At 42.1% G+C, this 23,382-nt stretch overlaps 1 protein-coding gene and 1 non-coding gene across 2 annotated transcripts in view; both read left to right on the forward strand.

Moving 5' to 3' along the window:
- The window catches only part of LOC145414463 (NHL repeat-containing protein 2), a 34,316-nt gene extending 19,385 nt beyond the window's left edge, over nucleotides 1-14,931 (forward strand). The window contains exons 9-15 of the mRNA XM_080284019.1: nucleotides 148-293; nucleotides 1,712-1,943; nucleotides 3,096-3,212; nucleotides 4,834-4,914; nucleotides 6,128-6,241; nucleotides 7,217-7,421; nucleotides 13,926-14,931. Of these exons, the coding sequence (XP_080140145.1) occupies nucleotides 148-293; nucleotides 1,712-1,943; nucleotides 3,096-3,212; nucleotides 4,834-4,914; nucleotides 6,128-6,241; nucleotides 7,217-7,421; nucleotides 13,926-14,191 (1,161 nt within the window). The 3' untranslated portion in view covers nucleotides 14,192-14,931. The remainder of the gene's footprint in view (nucleotides 1-147; nucleotides 294-1,711; nucleotides 1,944-3,095; nucleotides 3,213-4,833; nucleotides 4,915-6,127; nucleotides 6,242-7,216; nucleotides 7,422-13,925) is intronic.
- A 7,771-nt stretch (nucleotides 14,932-22,702) lies between these two features.
- On the forward strand, nucleotides 22,703-22,821 carry LOC145414472 (5S ribosomal RNA). The gene has a single exon (XR_013899891.1). It is a non-coding gene; the product is annotated as a 5S ribosomal RNA (ribosomal RNA).
- The last annotated feature ends 561 nt before the right edge of the window (nucleotides 22,822-23,382 follow it).

The raw sequence follows: 23,382 nt of genomic DNA on the forward strand, positions 1-23,382 counted from the left end.
GCAGTTATGGTGTCAAATTACACAGTGCTCAAATGGTGTAGGCAGGTATTCAGGCATTGCTTCATTGATGTTAGTAATTATTCAAGCAGTGTTTTGGTGCTGTCTGTAGTTATACAGGCAGCAGTATAATGGTGTCTAATTATTCAGGCCATATCATCACCATGGGATTTGTGCTTAGCAAGGAGTGTGAACCAGCCCCAGGACCAGGCAGAAAATTTATTGTTGGTTGCCATGGCTGGGTGTCACCAGATCTGGGGAATATTCCTTTCTGATGGCCAGTGGCTCAAGGGAAGGTAAGTAACAAAGACAAGTGTTTTTATTCATGTTGTATCATTATTTATGGTAGCCTATATACCATAAATCCTGACATACAGGACAACTGAACATAGGCTATGAGGCAACCCAAAAATACCATTCAAAAAGTTTATAGCTAAAAAGATGAAATAATTGAATTGGTACTGTACAATCTGAGTCATTATCCTGAGTGAACACCATTTTTACACAACCATTACTGGCAACAGGAGATGTAGCGTTGAGTTCTGGTAGTACGGTACAGTGCATAGTATTTGGTAGAACTGTTGTTAGATGTTACAAAGGTTTTATTGGCATTTTTAGCAGCAGTATCATAAAAGTACCCATTGAATTGGGCAAACTTTGGCTGTCTGGACATTGCCACTCACCCTGCCCTGGAGTGGGAAAGGAGGTCCGGATGATGATGATGATGATGATGACCTGGAATCTAATATAAATGCAATATAATGAAGCTATTAGAAGATATTTACAGTTGTCAGGTACAGTATCTTCCAGCAGAAAGATCTATGAGCGCATTACCATTCCCAGTTACAGCAGGTGCTGTATATGCCCCTTCATGGATACACTTTGAACTTCAAATTCCTGTCACTACCGTTACCAGACTTTGTTTTATCAAGCCTCTCTTCCAAATCTAGGAGACTCGTTTGTCTTATTCCATTCCCAGTCACATGTTCAAGTCTGTATTTGCACTTGGGCCCAGGCAGACTGGCAGCCTTGCATAGGTTCAATCCCCATGAGGTGACTGGTTTTTCAATCATGAAATGCCATCAGGGAAGTTGATTGGTTATCTGTTCTTAGATGTACTGGACTTCAGATGCTGAACTGTAGGCCCTAACACCTCAAAGAGGGTAATATGGGACTGGCTGAAACTGTTACTGTATCATCCAGATTCCTAGTGTTGTATATTCAACCATCAGAAATCACAAATTTTCCATCTGTATTCAAGGGCCATTGTACAAGTGCAGCTGCATCCACAAATCCTTTATTGCCATCTTCACTCTTATCTACTATATCACTTAACCAGAGGGCTGTACCATAACTGACTGAATGATATTAAGCATTTTATTGTTTCCCTACAAAGTGCATAGTAACTATGCTTACTGTGGTATTGAGCATTAGGAACATGCACTTAATACAGTACCCTCTGTTTTAGAGTCTCCCACCATCATCTTTCTCATGTACTTTATTTCCATTACAATTACGTGTTTCAGTTTTATTCATGTTATCACAGGATTATTTCATTTGTCTTAAGAAAGACTTACAACAGGAGAGGTTATATGTAACTTAGCCTTCATTAACCCCTGTACTACAAGATCTCTCTCTTAAGGTGAATAAATGTGTTTGGTAATGGCTTGATGCAAATGAAATAGATGCCATCTAATGAAAGATGCAATTTCAGTTCATATAAAAAAGGAACTGTGGTGAGGCTGGCAGGCAGTGGAGCAGAAGAGAACCGTAACACATCCTACCCCCTGCGTGCTGGCTTTGCCCAGCCCTCAGGTCTGGCTCTGTCTACCTACTCAGGACACCCAGAGCTCTTCATTGCTGATGCTGAGAGCTCCACAGTGAGGAAAATCAGCCTAAAGGATGGTGCTGTTAAGGCAGTGGTGGGTGGAGCTCGTGATCCCATGGTAAGTTGGCTTGAACCAGTGTACAGCAAATCCTTGTTATATGTTGTCGTTTTTGCAGTTAGATCCACAGTAGATCACAAAAAGATTGCCCATTCAGGTTCCATTGCTTTCTATAATGCTGAGGTACCATTTGCCCAAGTTGTCAGTACAGCAGACCCTCATTTTTTGATGAACTGGTATGCGACGAATCACTTATACGATGACCAAAAAGTTAGGTCCTTTTTCGATAATATACACTCACTTTTTTCTCTTGTGATTGCTGACACACAAGCTTACAGTCCTTTGTTTGTATCAAGATGGCCTTTGATTTGTTCAGTTGTGGATATTAGTAGGCTATTAGTGATGGAATAATAGTGTGGTGTTGGAGTTCAAGCAGCATGTGAACTGCAGTGAAGTAACTACCAACTTAGATGAGATGGAAACTAATTTTTGGACTTATTTTTGGTGGCAAGCAGCAACTGAAATACAGTGAAATGAAATAGCTTTCAGTTTAAGTGAATTGGAAAATTATTTTTAGACTTACTGTAGTTTAGTGGGTGACCCTTGGCCAAAATGTATCCCCATTGAACCCATGTTTTAACTGACTCGGTATACAATAAATCATTATGATTTTTCTTAAGTGTAAAATGAGGTTGTGCACAGTGGTGATATTTTGGAATACATCTGTATATTGCATGACAATGATCATCTATATTCTTATATCTCGTATGAACTTTTAAGCTTATTACAGTCAGGGTGAGCCACTCTTGTACAGTACAACATCTCCACCATGTTCTGCCCACCCTGTCCTCCTCTGCCACACCCATTTCTCTTGCTTCGTACCTTCTCTTCATCTCAGTGTCCAGTATGATCTCTGTTGAATGTTTTTTTGTTTGAAATTGTGTAGATGCAAAGTGGAAGTCCACAAGTTACCAATGATTATAACTGAAATTGTAGTTAGCTGAGGAATGCAGTGCAGTATTTTTTCCATATGAAATGCTACCCCCCATCCCCCCAACAAAACATCAAAACTAAGGGAGTTAGCATCTCAAGGTTCCTCCTCCTCCTTCTCCCCCCCCCCCCTCCCTAATGCACACAAAACAATCTACACATACTGTAGATGCATTCATGAGGCTGAAAGTGTTAATAGCTTTCTTGCATTGGTATTTGCAGGACCTGTTTGCTTATGGTGACTGTGATGGCAGTGGTGTTGATGCAAAGCTACAGCATCCCCTGGCTGTAGCGTGTATTGACCAGGCAGTCTATGTGGCAGATTCATACAACCATAAGGTAAGCTATAGTAATGTTATGTACTGTACTAATCATTCATTCTTGTACTGAATGTATGTTCCTCTTCCAAAAACTCAGTGATTGAAGATTGCCCCATTTCCTTCGCAGGCATTATTGGCAGTTGTATGTCACTTCATCTTGAAATCCATTGCACATACATCAGTATCTTTCAAAGGAACATGTTTCATACTGCTCTTTATGCATGGAAAGGTGATAGTCTGTTTTATGTAACATTTTTCATACAGCAGAATTGTTCTGGTAATTACCTCAGTCATCTTAGGCATGGCAACACAGTGTACTTTGTCCTAATTTGAGAGAAATGTGGAACACCTTTTCAGAAGCCAATAAGAAAATGAATCGATTTTTGCTGGGCCAAAAACCCGTTTTTCTCATGTATTGATAGAAATGGAGTCATTGGTAAGGAAGTCCCCTATCCCTTCTTGTGACCATTGCAGATGTTGGGGTGTTCATGGTTCTGCTAGACAGCTGAATGTCATAAAGGTTTCAAAAGTAATGTTTTTACATGGAAATTTCTGATGGCCAAATTGTTCCTGCCATTCAGCTCCATCCCTGGGTAACTTTGGCCTTGATGACATAAACTTTCTCAAGAGAACGTTTTTTCGTACATGTGCATATTTTGAGGCCTGAATATAGAAATTCATTGCAGATAAAATGAAAAGTGTTGCTAGCTGATTATCTTGGGCTGTAATTCAGGAGATAATCAGCTGCATAGCACTGACCATGACACACTTGTTTTAACTTGACAGTGATCCCTAAACCTCTTTCAACATAGATGATGGCCAGTTGTAGTCAGAGGGGATTTAACGAGTCAGGGCTGATTTAACTAGTGGCCAAGGTGACTCAGTCATACTACATAACTAAATCTCATTGAATTTCATGAGATACAAACTTAGTACAGGTATACAAGTTATGGGAGTGTTCTAATTCTGTCACGCAAAAACAGACTGACTGTAGACAAAAAGTAATTAAGGCAGAACATGAGAAATATAATAACTGGAGAGAATTGTGAACCAGAAAGGGAATATACATAATGGTGTTTCTGCTTAGACTCTGTATTGGATGAGGTTGTCCCCAATGCAAAAGCACTTCTAACATCTAAGAAGTAATTAGTAGTAACAAGTATCTATCTATCTATCTATCTATAGCCCGACGCCCTAATCCCGCAAAGGGTGGCCGCAGACAAAACGCCTCCAAGTCACTCTGTCACCCACCATTTGACTCCCCTCCCCCCAACTCACCCCCCCTCCCTCATATACCTCTCAACTCCATCCCTCCACCTCATCCTCGGTCTACCCCTCCCTCTCCCTCCCTCCACCTCACCTACATACACCCTCTTAGTCAGTCTTTCATTCTCCATTCTCTCCACATGTCCAAACCACCTCAGTGTATTTCTCCTAATCTTTTCAACAAGTAAATAAAGGAATATTCTCAGAGAGTTTGGTGGCAAGGAGTGGAGAGGGACCCTTTAAGACCACACATATAAAAAAGAGAAAACCAGAAGCAAGAAGAAGTGGCATCTCAAAGGTGGTCACCAAAAAAGTAGGGTTTAAGCATTAAGAAATGTTATAATTAATTGTTCTTTGCATTATTTCCAATTCAGATCAAGGTTGTGCATCCTTTAGGCAAGACCTATACTGTTACGACTGTGGCTGGAGGTGCATCAGATACATCAGAGTCAGAGGTATGCCTATGTTTCTTATACCAGATTGGGTTACAAACTGAAAATACTAGGCAGTTAAGATGGTTTTGATGATGATGGTTTTAATCAGTCAATGTAATCAGTCAAATGATGCCTTGCCTCCTATTAAATGAATATCCATAGTGAGGTTGCCATGGTACAGCTGATGTTTTCAGTGGACTACAAGCTAAACCAAGGGCTAAAATCAGCTAATTATTTTCATGCAGCTCCTGGACTTTGGTGGTAAAAAAAAACAAATGAAAAAAAGAAAAAGAAAAAAAAAGAAAATGCCTGTAAGAGTGTGAGAATCTTGACCTGGACTTTACAATGTACTTGTGATGTGGAAAGTAGAGTGACACAAGGAAGGAAAGTAGCTGGTGCTACGAAGGCCTTGATAAGAAGCCAGGCTCGAGTGTTGCAGCTGCTTACAGGAAGGAGTGCTAGTGCCAACTTTAACATATGGATGTGAGACTATGGTGTGGCATGAAAATGAAAAGTCAGGAGTGAGAGCAGTGGATATGCAACTGGTGAGGAGTATATGTGGAGTACAGAGAGTGGATAGGATACAAAATAATGTGATTCTTGAAAGATGTGGAGTGAGGAAGTCTGTGGACACCAGAATCGAAGAGAGTGCATTGAGATGGTATGGTCATGTGGAGAGAATGGATAAAAATAGAGTGGTGAAAAAGGTACATCTGAGCGAATTTGAAGGAGGGAGGAGGCAAGGTAGGCCAAGGAGAAGGTGGAGGGATATGGTGGTTGAGTGTGTGAGGAAGAGAGGTATGGAAGTCAGTGAGGCTAGGGGACTGACAAAAGATCGAGCTGGCTGGATGAATGTTGTGGGGAGACGTGCTTGATCAGGGATTTGGCACCCCTTTTTAACATGACAGTGTCCGGATTGACTCTGTCGGATACGTTTATGTGAAGTTACAGAATGTAGTGTATGTTTGGGGGTGTCAGATAGAGCCATGATTCCAGGGCCTTAAATGATGAGTGAATAGAAGTGTGGCCCATTGGATTGGGCAAACTTGACCTGGCTGGATGTTGCTACTCTTCACCCTGCCCTAGGGTGGGAAAGGAGGTCCGGATGATGACGATGATGATGATGAACTCTGGTGTGTGTTCCAACTAAAGCTACATTATTTATTTATTTTTTACCTGAAAATGAGTCATAGGAGCCTAAGAATGTTAATGATACATATTTTTTTCCCTTCAGCTAAATGAACCAGGTGGTATATGTGCATCCTCTGATGGTTCTTGTCTTTACATCGCTGACACCAACAATCATGCTATCAAGCTTCTTAACCTCCAGAATCACACCATCAGCTTAGTAAGTCTCACATGGCTTATTAAGTGCTTGTCTTTGCACATGTTAAGGTATTTACAGTTAGACTTTTAGATAGCTTTGTGCATGGCTTTTTTACAGAGGTAATAATACAGTCATGCAGTTTCAAGCTGAGATCTCAGAGGTACATTATTAAAACTGAGAGAAGTTAGGAAGAAAATTTTTCAAGTTACCACTAGGCTTGTGTGCAGTAGTAATTGTTTTGATGATGGTGATTGCTTTGTCATCATTTTAGAAATATTCTGCATTGAAAGTATGTACCACATGTTCAGTGTCAGGTGTGAATTGTGCCCAATTTGCCTTCTTGTAATTCTTGAAATTCTCTGTTTTTGTCCAGGTTTGGTTTGAGTGTGTGTGATATTATACTGGGGAGATGGTTGGATGAGAGAGCTTGATTTACTTTCTGGGTGGTTTGAATGGCTATGGTGGGGATGCAAAAGATAGAGCGTAGGAAGAGAGATTGCCTCATTAGGTGTGTGTGGAGGTCATGTTGGGATGTGGTTGGGATGGGGTGTGGCCATAGTTATGTAGCTGTGCAGTCTGTGTGAATAGTTGCAGGGCCTCTCAGTTGTGCTTCCTGAGAATGCCATCACACTCAAAGAGTAAAAATAGTTATAAATTGATCACCTGTGTTTATTACACATCCATACTTCCTGTTCCCACAAAAGATAGTAAGTATTATTGTAACTCCAAATGGATGAGTTCCTTTGTAAAAACAGTGAAATACTCCATACTGTGGTAACTGATGAACTACAGGTTGGTGGCAGCCATTTTTCATTATTCGTACCATCTTCAGATGACTAATCTGCTTAGGGGAGACTTTTCGGACATTTTCTGTAAGTTCAGTAACGTTGTCTGGAAGCAGCAAGACTAAGAGATGATGATGATGATTATGAGTAATATTGTATTTCATTTATGTATGTATGTCATTATTTATTTGTTTATATACTTATTTTTTAGTTTGAGTTGCATCTAGTTGATGAGAGTGACAGTCCAAGCCAGGACCTGCTAAATGACAACAGTGAGGCAGCACAGGTGACCATCACAGTGCCTGTCAGAGAGGAGGGAGGAGACACTTGGGTTGTCCTAAGACTCACTCTCCACCTGCCAGATGGTGCCACACTCAACACAGAGGCTCCGAACAAGTGGACTTTGGCAACCAGGGGTTAGTGATTTTTTTTTCTTTTTTTTAAGCCGAGCTGTTGGAGGCAGAGGGACAACTATGCAGTACAGTAAATACAGCATTGAACTAATTACAGTCATCCCCACATTTGTACACTGAATGTGTTAACCTGGCTTCTCATGTACATGGACACCACATAACTCCACCCCTTTAACCCATTTTATATATATAGATAAACAGGTAAAAGCTGTTATGTTAACCATATCCTCACTTCCCCACAAAAAACACTGTCTGAGCTCAGTTTATGTACTGGTATACTTTCCTTAGACATACCTCAGTCTTCATAGTTAAAACAGATATAATACAGTAACATTAAAGATTAAAACAGCAAATCTGTACAGTAATAGGGGCAATAATCACAACAAGGAGGACTGTCACTGTCTTTCTCTCACTCATCTCCCAAACTGACTCATGTGATTCTTTGCCTAAACTTTGCTGCTCTAATCTCTTCGGTCCGTCTGCCCTCTCTGAGATTTTACTTTATTCCCATAAATTTGACCTTACCGCCATAGACCATAAGGATTATATTACCAGGCCAGTGACTATTTGCAAAGGATGTAGAAAGCAGAGTAGCAGGGGAAGGCAACGGACTGGTGCTGTGAAGGCCTTCTTACAAAACAGGTTTGAGTATGTCAGCTGCAGTTTATGAGTGTGGGACTTGTGTGAGACGTGAAGATGTTAAGTCAGGAGTAAGAGGAATGGAAATGGAGTTACTGAGGAATTTATGTGAAGTGCAGAGAATTGATAGAATAAGGAATGATGTGATTTATGAAAGATGTGAAGTAAGGAAGTCTGTAGACACCAGAGTTGAAGACAGTGTGCTTAGATGATATGCTTATGTGGAGAGAATGGATATGAATAGGGTGGTGAAAAGGGTGTATCTGAACAAGTTTGAAGGTAGGAGGAGGACTGGTAGGTCAAGAAGTGGGGTAAATATAGTAAATATGTGTGAGACATGTTGGTTGAGAGTGTGGATAAATACGGTAAATAATTATGTTGGAGCGAGGTATGGAGGTTGATGAGGCCAGGGAACTGACAGTGGATCGGGCAGGTTGGAAGAGTTTTGTAAGGGTTTGCCATCCCCTTTTCCCAGTGACATGATAGTGAATTGACTGCAGCTAATAGGTAATGTTGTTTTAGTGCTGAACCCCAGTGTGATAGCTAATATGAATTATATAAAAGTGGGTGTTACTGGCATGTTGCAAACCCTGTGGAGCGTGTTAGCTGAGCAACACCACCATGCTTGACTACACTTAGGTACACTCTCCTACACCCACCACCATGTTAACAATACTCTCATACACCCACCACCATGTTAGCTACACTCATACACCCACCACCAAGTTGACTACACTCATACACCCACCACCATGTTAGCTACACTCATACACCCACCACCATGTTAACTACACTCATACACCCACCGCCATGTTAACTACACTCTCATACACCCACCACCATGTTAACTACACTCATACACCCACCACCATGTTAACTACACTCTCATACACCCACCACCATGTTAACTACACTCATACACCCACCGCCATGTTAACTACACTCTCATACACCCACCACCATGTTAACTACACTCTCATACACGCACCACCATGTTAACTACACTCATACACCCACCACCATGTTAACTACACTCTCATACACCCACCGCCATGTTAACTACACTCTCATACACCCACCGCCATGTTAACTACACTCTCATACACCCACCACCATGTTAACAATACTCTCATACACCCACCACCATGTTAACTACACTCTCATACACCCACCACCATGTTAACTACACTCATACACCCACCACAATGTTAACTACACTCTCATACACCCACCACCATGTTAACAATACTCTCATACACCCACCACCATGTTAACTACACTCTCATACACCCACCACAATGTTAACTACACTCATACACCCACCACCATGTTAACTACACTCATACACCCACCACAATGTTAACTACACTCTCATACACCCACCACCATGTTAACTACACTCTCATACACCCACCACAATGTTAGCTACACTCATACACCCACCACAATGTTAACTACACTCTCATACACCCACCACCATGTTAACTACACTCTCATACACCCACCACCATGTTAACTACACTCTCATACACCCACCACAATGTTAGCTACACTCATACACCCACCACAATGTTAACTACACTCTCATACACCCACCACAATGTTAACTACACTCTCATACACCCACCACCATGTTAACAATACTCTCATACACCCACCACCATGTTAACTACACTCTCATACACCCACCACAATGTTAACTACACTCTCATACACCCACCACCATGTTAACTACACTCATACACCCACCACAATGTTAACTACACTCTCATACACCCACCACAATGTTAACTACACTCTCATACACCCACCACCATGTTAACTACACTCTCATACACCCACCACCATGTTAACTACACTCTCATACACCCACCACCATGTTAACAATACTCTCATACACCCACCACCATGTTAGCTACACTCATACACCCACCACCATGTTAACTACACTCTCATACACCCACCACCATGTTAACTACACTCTCATACACCCACCACCATGTTAACTACACTCTCATACACCCACCACCATGTTAACTACACTCTCATACACCCACCACCATGTTAACTACACTCTCATACACCCACCACCATGTTAACTACACTCTCATACACCCACCACCATGTTAACTACACTCTCATACACCCACCACTATGTTAACTACACTCTCATACACGCACCACCATGTTAACTACACTCTCATGCACACACCACCATGTTAACTACACTCATACACCCACCTAGATGTTAACTACACTCATACACCCACCACCATGTTAACTACACTCATACACCCACCACCATGTTAACTACACTCATACACCCACCACTATGTTAACTACACTCATACACCCATCACCATGTTAACTACACTCTCATACACTCACCACCATGTTAACTACACTCATACACCCACCACCATGTTAACTACACTCATACACGCACCACCATGTTAACTACACTCTCATGCACACACCACCATGTTAACTACACTCATACATGCACCACCATGTTAACTACACTCTCATACACCCACCACCATGTTAACTACACTCTCATACACTCACCACCATGTTAACTACACTCATACACACACCACCATGTTAACTACACTCTCATACACCCACCACCATGTTAACTACACTCTCATACACTCACCACCATGTTAACTACACTCTCATACACGCACCACCATGTTAACTACACTCATACACCCACCACTATGTTAACTACAATCATACACGCACCACCATGTTAACTACACTCATACACGCACCACCATGTTAACTACACTCTTACACCCACCACCATGTTAACTACACTCTCATACACCCACCACCATGTTAACTACACTCATACACCCACCACCATGTTAACTACACTCATACACCCACCACCATGTTAACTACACTCATACACCCACCACCATGTTAACTACACTCATACACCCACCACCATGTTAACTACACTCATACACCCACCACCATGTTAGCTACACTCTCATACACCCACCACCATGTTAACTACACTCTCATACACCCACCACCATGTTAACTACACTCCCATACACCCACCACTATGTTAACTACACTCTCATACACCCACCACCATGTTAACTACACTCATACACCCACCACCATGTTAACTACACTCTCATACACCCACCACCATGTTAACTACACTCTCATACACCCACCACCATGTTAACTACACTCTTCTACACCCACCACCATGTTAACTACACTCATACACCCACCACCATGTTAACTACACTCTCATACACCCACCACCATGTTAGCTACACTCTCATACACCCACCACAATGTTAACTACACTCATACACCCACCACCATGTTAACTACACTCTCATACACCCACCACCATGTTAACTACACTCTCATACACCCACCACTATGTTAACTACACTCTCATACACCCACCACTATGTTAACTACACTCTCATACACTCACCACCATGTTAACTACACTCTCATACTCCCACCACCATGTTAACTACACTCTCATACACCCACCACCATGTTAACTACACTCTCATACACCCACCACCATGTTAACTACACTCTCATACACCCACCACCATGCATAACTACACTCAGCCACACCCACCACTATGCAGCTTAACACACTAATACACTACAATGCATAGCTACACACTGATACACTCACCACTGCACATCTCAACTCTCTAACACATCTGTCACAACCACAACCACCACACTACCACACCCACCACCACCACAGTCTTTGACACCGCACCATACAATACCAAGCCTCAGATCACCACACAGAACAACACTACTTTCATAACACCATTTTTTGACACCACCTCTCATACAACCACACCAAAACAACACCAGGGTGATACCAGGCTTCACACCAGGATAACACTAAGTTTCAGATCACACCTTTTGACTCTTTCATGACATTTCACAAAGCCTCATAAGAGCATTTTGCACATATTCTCTACATAATTCTTCAGTCTACATCAGTATGCTCATTAACACCATCCTTACCTCTCCACATTACATCTCATAATACCACTTCTTTGTCATTCCTGCAAAAGATATACTATTTATCACTTGACACGAACTTGCACATAATACCATCCATACCCCACACCAACATTTAAGGTTATGGTATTACTGTCTAAGAAATAATATTGTGGTTTTCCCGTTTAAGATACCATTATCCAGTCTGTCACTAGAGACCTTTGATGTTTCACTTTTTAATGCCGTCTTTTGCATAACTTTAATATCACACACCCTGATCATTGGGCACTACTCGCCCCTGCATTCCACAGCACTCACCTCTGCATTCCAACACACATGCCACTTCACACCCTCTCTCTCATGTTTGTCACAACAATTGGTGGGACGTCAGTCACTTATTGTTGTAGTGTATTTTTAACTGATCTGGTCTTGCTTTTAACCCCTTCAGTACTGTGATGTCTTTACTGGAATATCGTCTTTATTGGATTATTCACTCACTTGATGTAGCGCTACTTATGAGTGACAGCCCTTTCCTCTCTTCCTTCCTTCCTTTTCTGTCTTTCTTTCCTTCTTTCTTTCCTCTTCCTGTCTCTGGGTGACTCTACACTGAGTGACAAGCCAAATGGTTTCCTGCACACCAGGAAACCATTTATTGCACTGGGTGGTAACCGTATAACCAAATTGTGGCACTGGGTGGTTTAGTGGGTAATTTTAAGGTGCAACAGCTGGATTGAGTCTGTGTAGGTTTATATCCAAGGGATGGTTGAGGTTTATTGCTCATGTAATGCCACTCAGGGATGAGTGAGGCTGGTCACTCTCATCTTAAATGTCAGGACCACCTTGCCTAGCCATGGGCTCCTACTCTCCATGTGAGTTGATGTAAGGTTGTATGATGATGAATGATGATGACTTCCTGTTTGTAATAAAAGTCACCTGAAAGAAGCAAGAATGTGGAGGTGGACCTCCACCCGGTACAGTAATTTCCTTAAAAAAAAAAAAAAAAAAAAAAAAACTTCAAGGTGTAGGAGGTGCAAGAGGGGGCTGCCTTCATGTGGTAGCATTGGTATAAGTAATCAGCTCAACTGCCTGGTTATACAAGCATTCCTTAACTTCTTTCCCATTTCCTGAAAGGAGTGGTGCACTGCAGAAAGGCAGCTTGTGCCTGCAGACCACTGTTTACATTTCAGATGAGTCTAGGGCCCCAGCAACAACAACAGGGTGTAGGGACCAAAGAAATAGACTAGCATAGCATAATACGGTTTTCCATTAATATAGTCTTTACTTCATTCCTGCATGCTTCATACAGTTATGTTCAGTGTAGTAAAGACTTTATGATATTTGGGGTTAAATATTCTGTGCAGTGGACCAATGTTTCCTTGTGGCAGACAACATCTTGCCACAGCGAGGCATGGGGTTGAGTGTGGAGGCTTGGTTCCTGGATGGATGGATGCTGCACTTGTGTCGTTCTACCCAGTTAACAAGGACACCATAGTAGGACCTGCATCACCTCATTATTTGGTTATGTGGTTACCAGCCAGCATAATAAATGGTTTCCTTAGTTACAGGAGGCCGTTTGGCCTGTCATTTAGTGTAGGGTCACCTGAAGCAGAAAGAAGGGTAATAAAAGTGACAGGAAAGATGAGGGAAATAAAAAAAAAATGATAAAAGTGAAGAAAGTAGTATAGTAGAAGGCAGCTGTACATCAAGTGAGTGGATGGTGGTCACCATCAGCCACCACCTACGATGTTGGTGACATTTTCTTTCAGTTCAATGTAGTTAGAGTACAGGGTGTTAGAGAGAGCTGGATTTGGCAGTGAATGACTTGTTATTTCATTCACATTTTCTTTTGTATTTCAGGTACAAATATCAACATCAGTGCATCACAAGGTAGACTACAGGGAGAGACAACAGAGATATCTCTTGCTCTACAATCAAATGATAATTGTGATATGGAGTCTAAGGTGACAGTGTGTTGTACGCTGTTTGTGTGCCTCACTAGTGGAGTGTGTGTGTCAACAACTACCAAACACTGTGTTATATTCAGGAACAGTGAGTCACAGGTTTCTGATGAGAAAGAAATTTATGTTGATGTAAAAGTGGAACCACATATTCCAAATCTATAATGTGTTAGTAATGAATGATACAGGAAGCTTTAAGCAGATAAAATATTTTCATACTAATGTTAGTAAAAATGCTTATATTGCCTTATCTGATATGCTATTCAGCCAGTGAAATTCTGTATCTGTTTAGTCTTCATGTTAATGTAAATATAACTGCTGGAATTGGTGCTGAGTAAGCTCACCCCGAAAGCTTTCACACCGAACGCTCTTGCTATTGTACGCGGTAAATGCTGGGATAATTATAAGACAACACAAGATTAAAGACCATTACGATAACTATAAATTTATGCAAGAGGGGTCTTTGGAAGGCCAAACCCTTGAACATCAGCACAGCGCGCACGGTTTGTTTTATTCATGTGATGACTTGGGCAGTCACCTTAAAATATTCAGTGAGTGAGATGTTCCTGAGTATAGTAGGATGTTAAATATTTACATTACTGTCCTGGTAAGTTTATGTGAAAGTTAAAGTACTGTTAAATAAAGTTAAAGCAATAAATAAAGTCTTATAACCAGTTTACCAGATAGGCGTCAGAATGTTCCCTTTTTTATTTGTACGTTAAAGATTTGCTGTACTGCTTTTCCACAGTTTCACTTTCATCTTAAATGTCAGGACTAACTTTCCTAGCCCCGGGCTCCTACGCTCCTCGTGAGGCAACATAGGGTTGGATGATGGATGGATGGACTTTTCCCACAGTACTGTATTTGTAAGTTAAATATTTATTGTTCTGGTATGTACTTGTAAGCTAAGGCACTTAAATAAAGTTAAAGCATTAAATAAAGCTTTGTAACCAGTTAACCTGATTTACAGTATATGATATCCGATGATAGGCGTCGGAAAGTTGCCTTGTGTTTACGTATTTGTATGTTGAAGATTTGCTGGCAGTACAGTACTATATTTGTAAGATGTAACATGACATAAACCTTCTAATCACTTAAAGTGCTTATGTTGATTACCAATAACAGATAACAGCAAAACACCACATTTAGTGGGTCTAGGGAGCAAAATTAAGAGTAATACAAACTTACACGGCTTCATTCCAAACGCACGGTGACTGGAACGAACCCCACGCTTTCGGGGCGAGCTTACTGAGCTTAAAGAACAACAAGTACCAAACATCTTCACAATATTGGACTGATTGCAGGAAAACCCAACCTAGCAAAAACATGTGATACATGGAAGCTTTTATTAAGGTAGAGTTTTTCTAAGCTTTGACTAAAGTTTCTTCCAGATATACCGGACTGCAATATGTCAAGTATATTGGGAAGGAGTCAGGTGCAAGCATGTGAACCCTAGCCACTGTAAACTATACATATTAATATGATGTTGAACACAGTATTGCTCTCCTCCTCTTATTGGCTTCCTTCAACCTCCGTTTCTTCGCAGCACTGTTACATCTTTACCTCTTTTGTGTTCCTACTTCAGTGGTCAATGCTTGTCTGAACCGTGTGCTTGCATCCCTCCACCACTATGGTGGGCGCATAGCACCCACTTAACAACAAACTCCCATCCCTTTTCTGTCCAGCTCTCTAATGCAAGATTTAACTGTTACTCCCACTCCATCATGTATGCAACAGGTCAGCTTTATAACTGTCTTCCTCCATCTGTATTTTCTGCATACCATCTACGACCTCCAGTCTTTTAAACGCAGTGTGTCTGGGCATCTTGAAATAAACAGATCTTGAATTTGGCTCTCTGTTAACTTGTTTTTGTTCTTTTCTTGGAGGGAACAGTCATACAGACTTTTGGCCTTTGGTTCCCACTTCCATTAAAAAAAAAAATGCAATGTCCATCCAGGAACCAAACCTCCCTTTCATTGAGCCTTGCTGTTGTGAGGTGCTGTCAGCCACAGGGAAACATCAGTTTACTGCACTGGATGGTCTTGCTGGGACAGTTGCTTGCCTGTGGTTGATGGGTCTGCCCAGCCAGACAGATTGGGGTTGATCAGCAATAACAACATATCCCAGGTAATGTAAAAATGATAATACTAGGAATGAGAGACAGTGTTCTATCCAAAACATCCTTTGTTAGCATGTGACTTCTTAATAGTGGTGTGCCTGTTTGGATGGGTCAGTCATTTATGAGAGGAGGACATCATCTAATTACTGGTACTGTAGCCTGACCAAGGGAAACAGTAAGTCCTGGTTCAAGGTTAGGATGTTGATCCCTAGATTGGCTCTAGCTCAACCTGGCAAAGGATATGCCACTGATCATCAGGCTGAGGTGGGGTTGTGCTGAGACAGGCTAGATATCTGTACACTGGGATGGTGCTTACATATCTGCTTATTGCACTATAACATTTTTGTGTTTTAGGTTAATATAAAAGTAGTAGGCACCAATTACATACAATACACTAATGAAGAATAATGTGTAGATCAGCTAAGTATGAAGTGTAACAAAATGTCCAAAATGACTTAGAATCACCATAGCCCTTTTTACACTGTTATTGGAGATTGTGCTTTCTATAGTTTCATTAGCAGACTAATTAAGCCCCTGGTGCTGTGATGTTAAGAATGTCCCAGGCAGAGTTAGGGCCTTATTTAGGTTTTCAGGGGTGAAGAGGGGTTTTCATGCTGTCAAGAGAATTAGGCTTGCCATATACCCCTATGTATACTGTACTGGAATACGGTAATCTGGCCTTGGACCCCTACACCTCAGTGGGACTGGCTGTTGTTTACATTGTAGGTAACAATCTTGTGAAAGACACTGTGTACCTCTCTCTCTCTCTCTCTCACACACACACATCTTTTTTATCCTCTTTTGCTGCACCCTTATCCTCCTCCTCCTTCTCTCCCCGTAATCCTTCACCCCTAGTCGTCGTCCTTCACTATTCTTCCTCATCGTCGTCCTTTGTCTATTTAGAGCTTTGTTCTTTCCTCATCATCTTTGTGATATTCCCTCAGTTAATATTAGCAGTGATGCATTAACTACCGTGACACCAAAGATTGTTAATTATCCTGTTTTATATGAAATATCAAATAAATATATAACGTAGCACTAATTTTATTTAACCCCGATTGTAATAAACAGTATGGGTCAGACTCTAAAAGTGTGTGAACGTTGTTCCAAACAGGAAAGCATAAGACCCCTTCGCTGAGCAACGAACTGTAGTTCACATTTTTTCTACCAGATGGCAGCACCAGCATTCAAAGTACTGGTGGCGCCATCTACCAGGCTTTTTTTCAGAAGGCCCTACCAACAAAAAAACATAAGACCCCTTTCCTGAGCAACGAACTGTAGTTCACATTTTTCCCACTAGATGGTAGCACTGTCTTTCAAGGCGCGCTGAAAATACTGGTGCTGCCATCTAGTGGGAAAAATGTGAACTACAGTTCGTTGCTCAGGGAAGGGGTCTTATGTTTTCCTGTTTGGAGGGCCTTCTGAAAAAAAGCCTGGTAGATGGCGCCACCAGTACTTTGAATGCTGGTGCTGCCATCTGGTAGAAAAAATGTGAACTACAGTTCGTTGCTCAGGAAAGGGGTCTTATGTTTTCCTGTTTGAATGTCTCCATCCCGGTTTTATTCATGCCATGTATAATTTGGTTGATGTAAACGTATTAACTTATTACATCACGGAGTTAAATAAAATAGTGTTACTTAATGTATTTATTTTTCATATAAAACAGGTTAACAACATTTGGTGGTCACGGTAAAGGAAAAGCATCACTGCAGATATTAACTGAGGAAAGACTAGTAATATATGTAATATCACAAAGAAGACTCGAGGAGAATGAAGATAAAGAAAAGATGACGAGGGCGATGAGTATGAGGAGGAATAATGTGGAAGGAGATTTAGGGAAGGGGGACAGCAGGAGGGTTAGAGGATGAGCAGGAAGTTTAGGATTAGGGGAACAGGAGGAGGAGGAAGGGAAGAGGAGGAGAAGGATTAGGGGAAGAGCAGGAGGAAAAGGATTTGGGGAAGAGCAGGAGGAGTATAAGAGGAAGGGGTGTATGTAGCAAAAGGGAATGAAGAAGAGGAGGATAAAGAGGCAGAGGGCGAGAGAGAATACAGCCAAAGGGGAGGTGGATATGAGAAAAGGAAAGAGAGGGATAAGGGGCAGAAGAGGAAATTAAGTAGAGATGGAGCATAGGGAAGGTGAAGAGGAGGGGGGCAACAGGAGAAAGATGATGGGAGGAAGAGGGAAGGGGAGAAGGACAGGGATAGGGGAGCGAGGAGGAGAAGAGGAAGAAGGAAAAAGGGCGAGAAGAGGAGGACGAGGCTTGGGGGGGAAAGAGGGAATAACAAGAGAAGGATAAAGGGGAAGAGGAGGGGGGGGATAGACGGATGAGGAAGGGGAGGAATAGAAATAGGAGGAAGGGGAAGAATTAAGAAGAGGAAGAGTGGGACAAAGAGTTGAAAGAGGAAGAGGGGAATAGCAGGAGGGAGAAGGGAGGAATAGGAGGGGAGGAGGAAGGACGGAGTAGGAGTGGGAGGAAAGGGGGAAGATGTAGTGAAAGTAGTAGGAGGGAGGGAAGGAGAAAGAGCAGGAGGGAGGGGAGGAGTATCAAGGGCAGATGAAATAGAATTGGTAAGAGTCGAAGGAGGAGGAGTAAGAGGGAGGGGAGAAGGAAGAGAAGAAGTACGAGGAATAGGAGGAAGAAGGGGAAGGGGACTCGAGTAAGAAACCTGAGAGGAGGAGGAGGTAGATGAGGAAGAGTAGGAGGAAAGGAAGAAGGGGAGGAAAAAGGGAAGTAGGAGGTAGGAGATGAGGACGAGTAGGAGGTAGGGAAGGAGGAGGAGGTAGAAGATGTGTAGAAGAAAGAAGAGGAGGAGGTAGAAGAGGTGTAGAAGAAAGAGGAGGAGGAGGAGGTAGAAGAGGTGTAGAAGAAAGAGGAGGAGGAGGTAGAAGAGGCGTAGAAGAAAGAGGAGGAGGAGTAGGAGTGGGGAAAGGACAGGAGGAGTATAAGGAATGGCAGGAAGAGGAGTAAGTGTAGAAAGAAGGGCAGGAGTACGAGGAAGGGCAGGAGTACGAGGAAGGGCAGGAGTACGAGGACAAGGAGGAAGAATAGTAGGAGAAAGAGGAGGACCTGGAAACGGGTAGTAGTAGTAGTCGTGGTGGTAGTAGTAGTAGTAGTAGTAGTAGTAGTAGCAGTGGTAGTGGTAGTGGTGGTAGTAGTAGTAGTAGTAGTAGTAGTAGCAGTGGTAGTGGTAGTGGTGGTAGTAGTAGTAGTAGTAGTAGCAGTGGTAGTAGTAGTAGTAGTAGTAGTAGCAGTGGTAGTAGTAGTAGTAGTGGTAATAGTAGTAGTAGTAGTAGTAGTAATAGTAGTAGTAGCAGCAGTAGTAGTAGTAGTAGTAGTAGTAGTAGCTACTGTTGATGTAGGAAGAGGACTAATGACAGCATAACAAAGGCTATTGCCACCAGACAAGAATAAACACACAACAAGGATAAAACATACATAGTCTATAAACACAATATATAACATAAAAATGGTTATCTAACACTGACATCAATACAAAAATATCACAGACACACCATAAAGCCTTGCATAAAACAGCAATAGTTAAAACTATGCATAAAAACAAAGCTAAATGAGGCTCCACAACTACCTCCTCTCCAAGGACTGACAGGAGATGTAAAGATCCATCTCCTGCCCTAAACCTGGAGAGGTATCAACGGTGAGCATCTCATACACTGGGTCACTCAAGAGGAGGAGGGGGACAGGGAGGTACTGAAACATAAACCTGGTATACAGCGGGCCCAAACTGCCCTTCAGTAGTCCATCTTACCCCTACCAGAAGACATCTAATTAAGGGATATTTATATAACCAGGCAGCTGGACCTAACTGGTACCAGTGCATGAAGACATCCTTCTCCAGTACCAAAGGATCAATAACAAACCGTACTGACAGTGGATGTGCAGTGCATCCTAGAATGTAATGCCTGGGGAGGCTAGGTTTATGATGGAGGAGTTAAAAGGAAGGATGGGATTGGAGTGTACTGGTGTTGTGATGAGGGGAGGTAGATTGAGATGGTTTGGGCATGTGGAAAGGATGGGGGATGACTAATGGGCATAGGAAGTCTATCTATCTATCTACTGCCAAACATCTCAATCCCGTAAGGGGTGGCCACAAACAAAATTGCCTCCACGTCGCCCTGTCCAACGCCATTTCTCTGCCTTGCTCCCAGCTCACACTCCCCTCTTTCATACACCTCTCCACTCCATCCCTCCATCTCATCCTTGGCCTCCCCCTCCCTCTCCCCCCTTCCACCACACTCACATACACTCTCCTCATTAGTCTCTCACTCTCCATCTTCTCCGAAACCACCTCAATGTATTTCTCCTAATGTTTTCTGTCACATCCACATCCACCCCACAATGCTCCTTCACTTCCTCATTTGTCAGTCTGTCTCTCCACGTATCTCCTCATGCTCCTCTCAGATAACTCATCTCCACTGCTCTCACTCTTGACTTGTGTTCGTCCAACAAGGCCCAAGCTTCATTTCCATAACTGGTATCACAATACTGTCGTGCAGCGACTTTTTTACTTTCATGCTCACTTCCCTGTTCCTTATCACTAATCTCAAACAACCAGCAAACTTTCTTCCCTGCTGTACCCTTTCAAGCAGTTCACCATCCTTAAATGCACTCATTTTCCATTTCCTCCTCATCCAGCCTCACTGAACATTTGGTGACTTCATTTCTCTCAAAGACCATAACTTTACTCTTCCCTACATTCACCTATGGATTCTGTTTCTTACACACATTCCCAATCTCAATAACCAAGCCTTGCAGTTTTCCTTCATCTTCACTTAACAATACAGTATCATATGCAAACAATAATACAGGGAGTTCCCAAACACTACTATCTCTCATTAGGGTCGCTCCAACATCCACTGCCCTACCTTGTATCTCTTTTATAACCCTATCCATATACAGACTGAACAACCATGGGGGGATGACACATCCCTGTGTCAATCCAACATTCACACAGAAAAATTCACTCCATTCACTATTCACACATACTGCAGCCTTAGCACCCTCGTACATACTCTTCACGGCATTCAACAACTTCCCATTTAATGCAGAAAGTGAAAAGTGTTAATGTTGGTCATGCAGTTGTGAAAGGCAGACCAAAAAAGACCTGGGACGAGGATAAAGGACTGAACAGGGAGGCTGCCAGAGACCGAGCAGCATGGTAAGCTGACATTAGGTGACAAAGGCCAAAGCACGTAAGTATGTTGGAGCCGTTATGAATATAACAAAATGACACTGCCAGAAAAGGATTATTCCTTGGTCACAGTTCACCTTACTGCTGCCACCAACAGAGTCAAAAGTATCCTCTCAAGAGGGGAACTCTGAATATCAATTTCCAATTAACAAATGCATCTACAGTACATTGCTGTATATCAGGACTGGGATAAAAACCTGTTAAATTCAGAAATCCTCCAACATGCATCTGGACAGGGTATGTCTGAAAAAACCAGTTAGACCAACAAAATACTGTACACAGAGATGCTTGTATCTAAAATCAAACAAATCCAGATAATGGAAAACTGACATACATGACAATGTGACTAAACAGAATATACCTAGAATGAAATACTGCACATTATTCTGCCAGAGAGGACACAGTTACAGCAGGGGTTGGTGAAAAACTGTTCAAACACTTCCACACACACACTACCACTCAGTCCACCACTCACAAAGAAGTCTACTAATGACTTGTTAAGGAGGCTCCCTAACACCTCTTTCTTACCAGCTTACATCTGAGTAAGGCTGTGGCTCTGTCTGAGTGTGCCTGTGGCTGACAGTGGGTGAGGGCAAGAATGTGGCAGTGGTTTCAGGTGTGGCTGTGAATGTAGGTGACAGTGCTGGTGATGGTGAGGCTGTGGGTGTTTGTGAGTGAGGTTGCGGATGTGGTTGAGGGTGCTGGTTAGGATCAACTTGCACCTAAATATCTCCCAGTAATATGAGGGTCAACTTGCACCTAAATATCTCCCAGTAATATGAGGGTCAACTTACACCTAAATATCTCCCAGTAAAAGAACCACATAATGTAACAAAGTGGTTACAAAAGATGAGATCATTCCACACAAAGAATCCACTACACATCAAGAACCATACACGACTTCATCCTGGGATCCTAGTGTGGTGCCATGCAGGTAGTACAGGACAGTATACAATATCTTTAGCCCATGACAAGGACAGAATGTGTCTCACCTCTCTACACTGCTGCTGACTGCCCTGTGTACAGTGGAATGTATACTGATAATGCCTTATAACCATAGCCATTCCATAAATAACAAAAACATTCCATAAATAACCTAAAATTTGGGGGCTTGTCTTCTCTTCTGCTATTTGAGAATTAAGCACACTCCTCCAAAATACACAAGTCCTGATCCACCCATGTTGTGGAATGCAGGAATTTATAGGTCTGGTATGCCCAGCCACAGTATGATCATAGATGGTAATCAGTTAACAGGAGTAATAACAATAACAACAATTACTAAAAGAAGTACCTGCTGGAACAAAGATATGAGTAAGTTTAAATTGTCATTAATATAAATTAATCCCAGCAACGGCCATACCACGTTGAGTACACCGCTTCCCGTTCGATCAGCGAAGTTAAGCAACGTTGGGTCTGGTTAGTACTTGGATGGGTGACCGCCTGGGAACACCAGATGCTGTTGGCATCCCTACCTCAAGTGGGGTTGGTGGAGGATTAGTGCCCCTCCCTGTAAAACAATTAACTCTAAGCCCTTGGCCACCCCGTTTGGGATACATGGCGTCTGGCAATGAATGATGATGATGACTAATCAGAAAAGGATTAAGGTACAGTAGGAAATCACTGCTGTACATTTTAGTCAAAGAATAATGAAATTCTTACACAATATATTCAGAAAAATGTGTTGTGCTCCAATGATTACATCACTGGATTATGAGTCATTCCTCACACTCTTATTTTTTATAAATACGTACAGAATACTGATATAAAAGTAAGTAAAATACCTTTAAACACAGAAAAAAGATATATGATAACATCAGAAACCATTTTATAAATACTGCAAAATGTTGAAAACTACAAAATATCCTTCCATCCATCCATCATCCAATCCTACGTTGCCCCATGAAGAGTGTAGGAGCCCGGGGCTAAAGCAAGTTGGTCCTGACAAAGATGAGAGTGACCAGCCTCACTCAACCCTGAGTGGCATTACATGAGGAGTAACCCCAACCACCCCTTGGATATAATCCTT

The sequence above is a fragment of the Coenobita brevimanus genome, chromosome 99 (assembly GCF_032717465.1).
Source record: "Coenobita brevimanus isolate Jiangsu-jjx chromosome 99, ASM3271746v2, whole genome shotgun sequence".
NCBI classification, from domain to species: domain Eukaryota; kingdom Metazoa; phylum Arthropoda; class Malacostraca; order Decapoda; family Coenobitidae; genus Coenobita; species Coenobita brevimanus.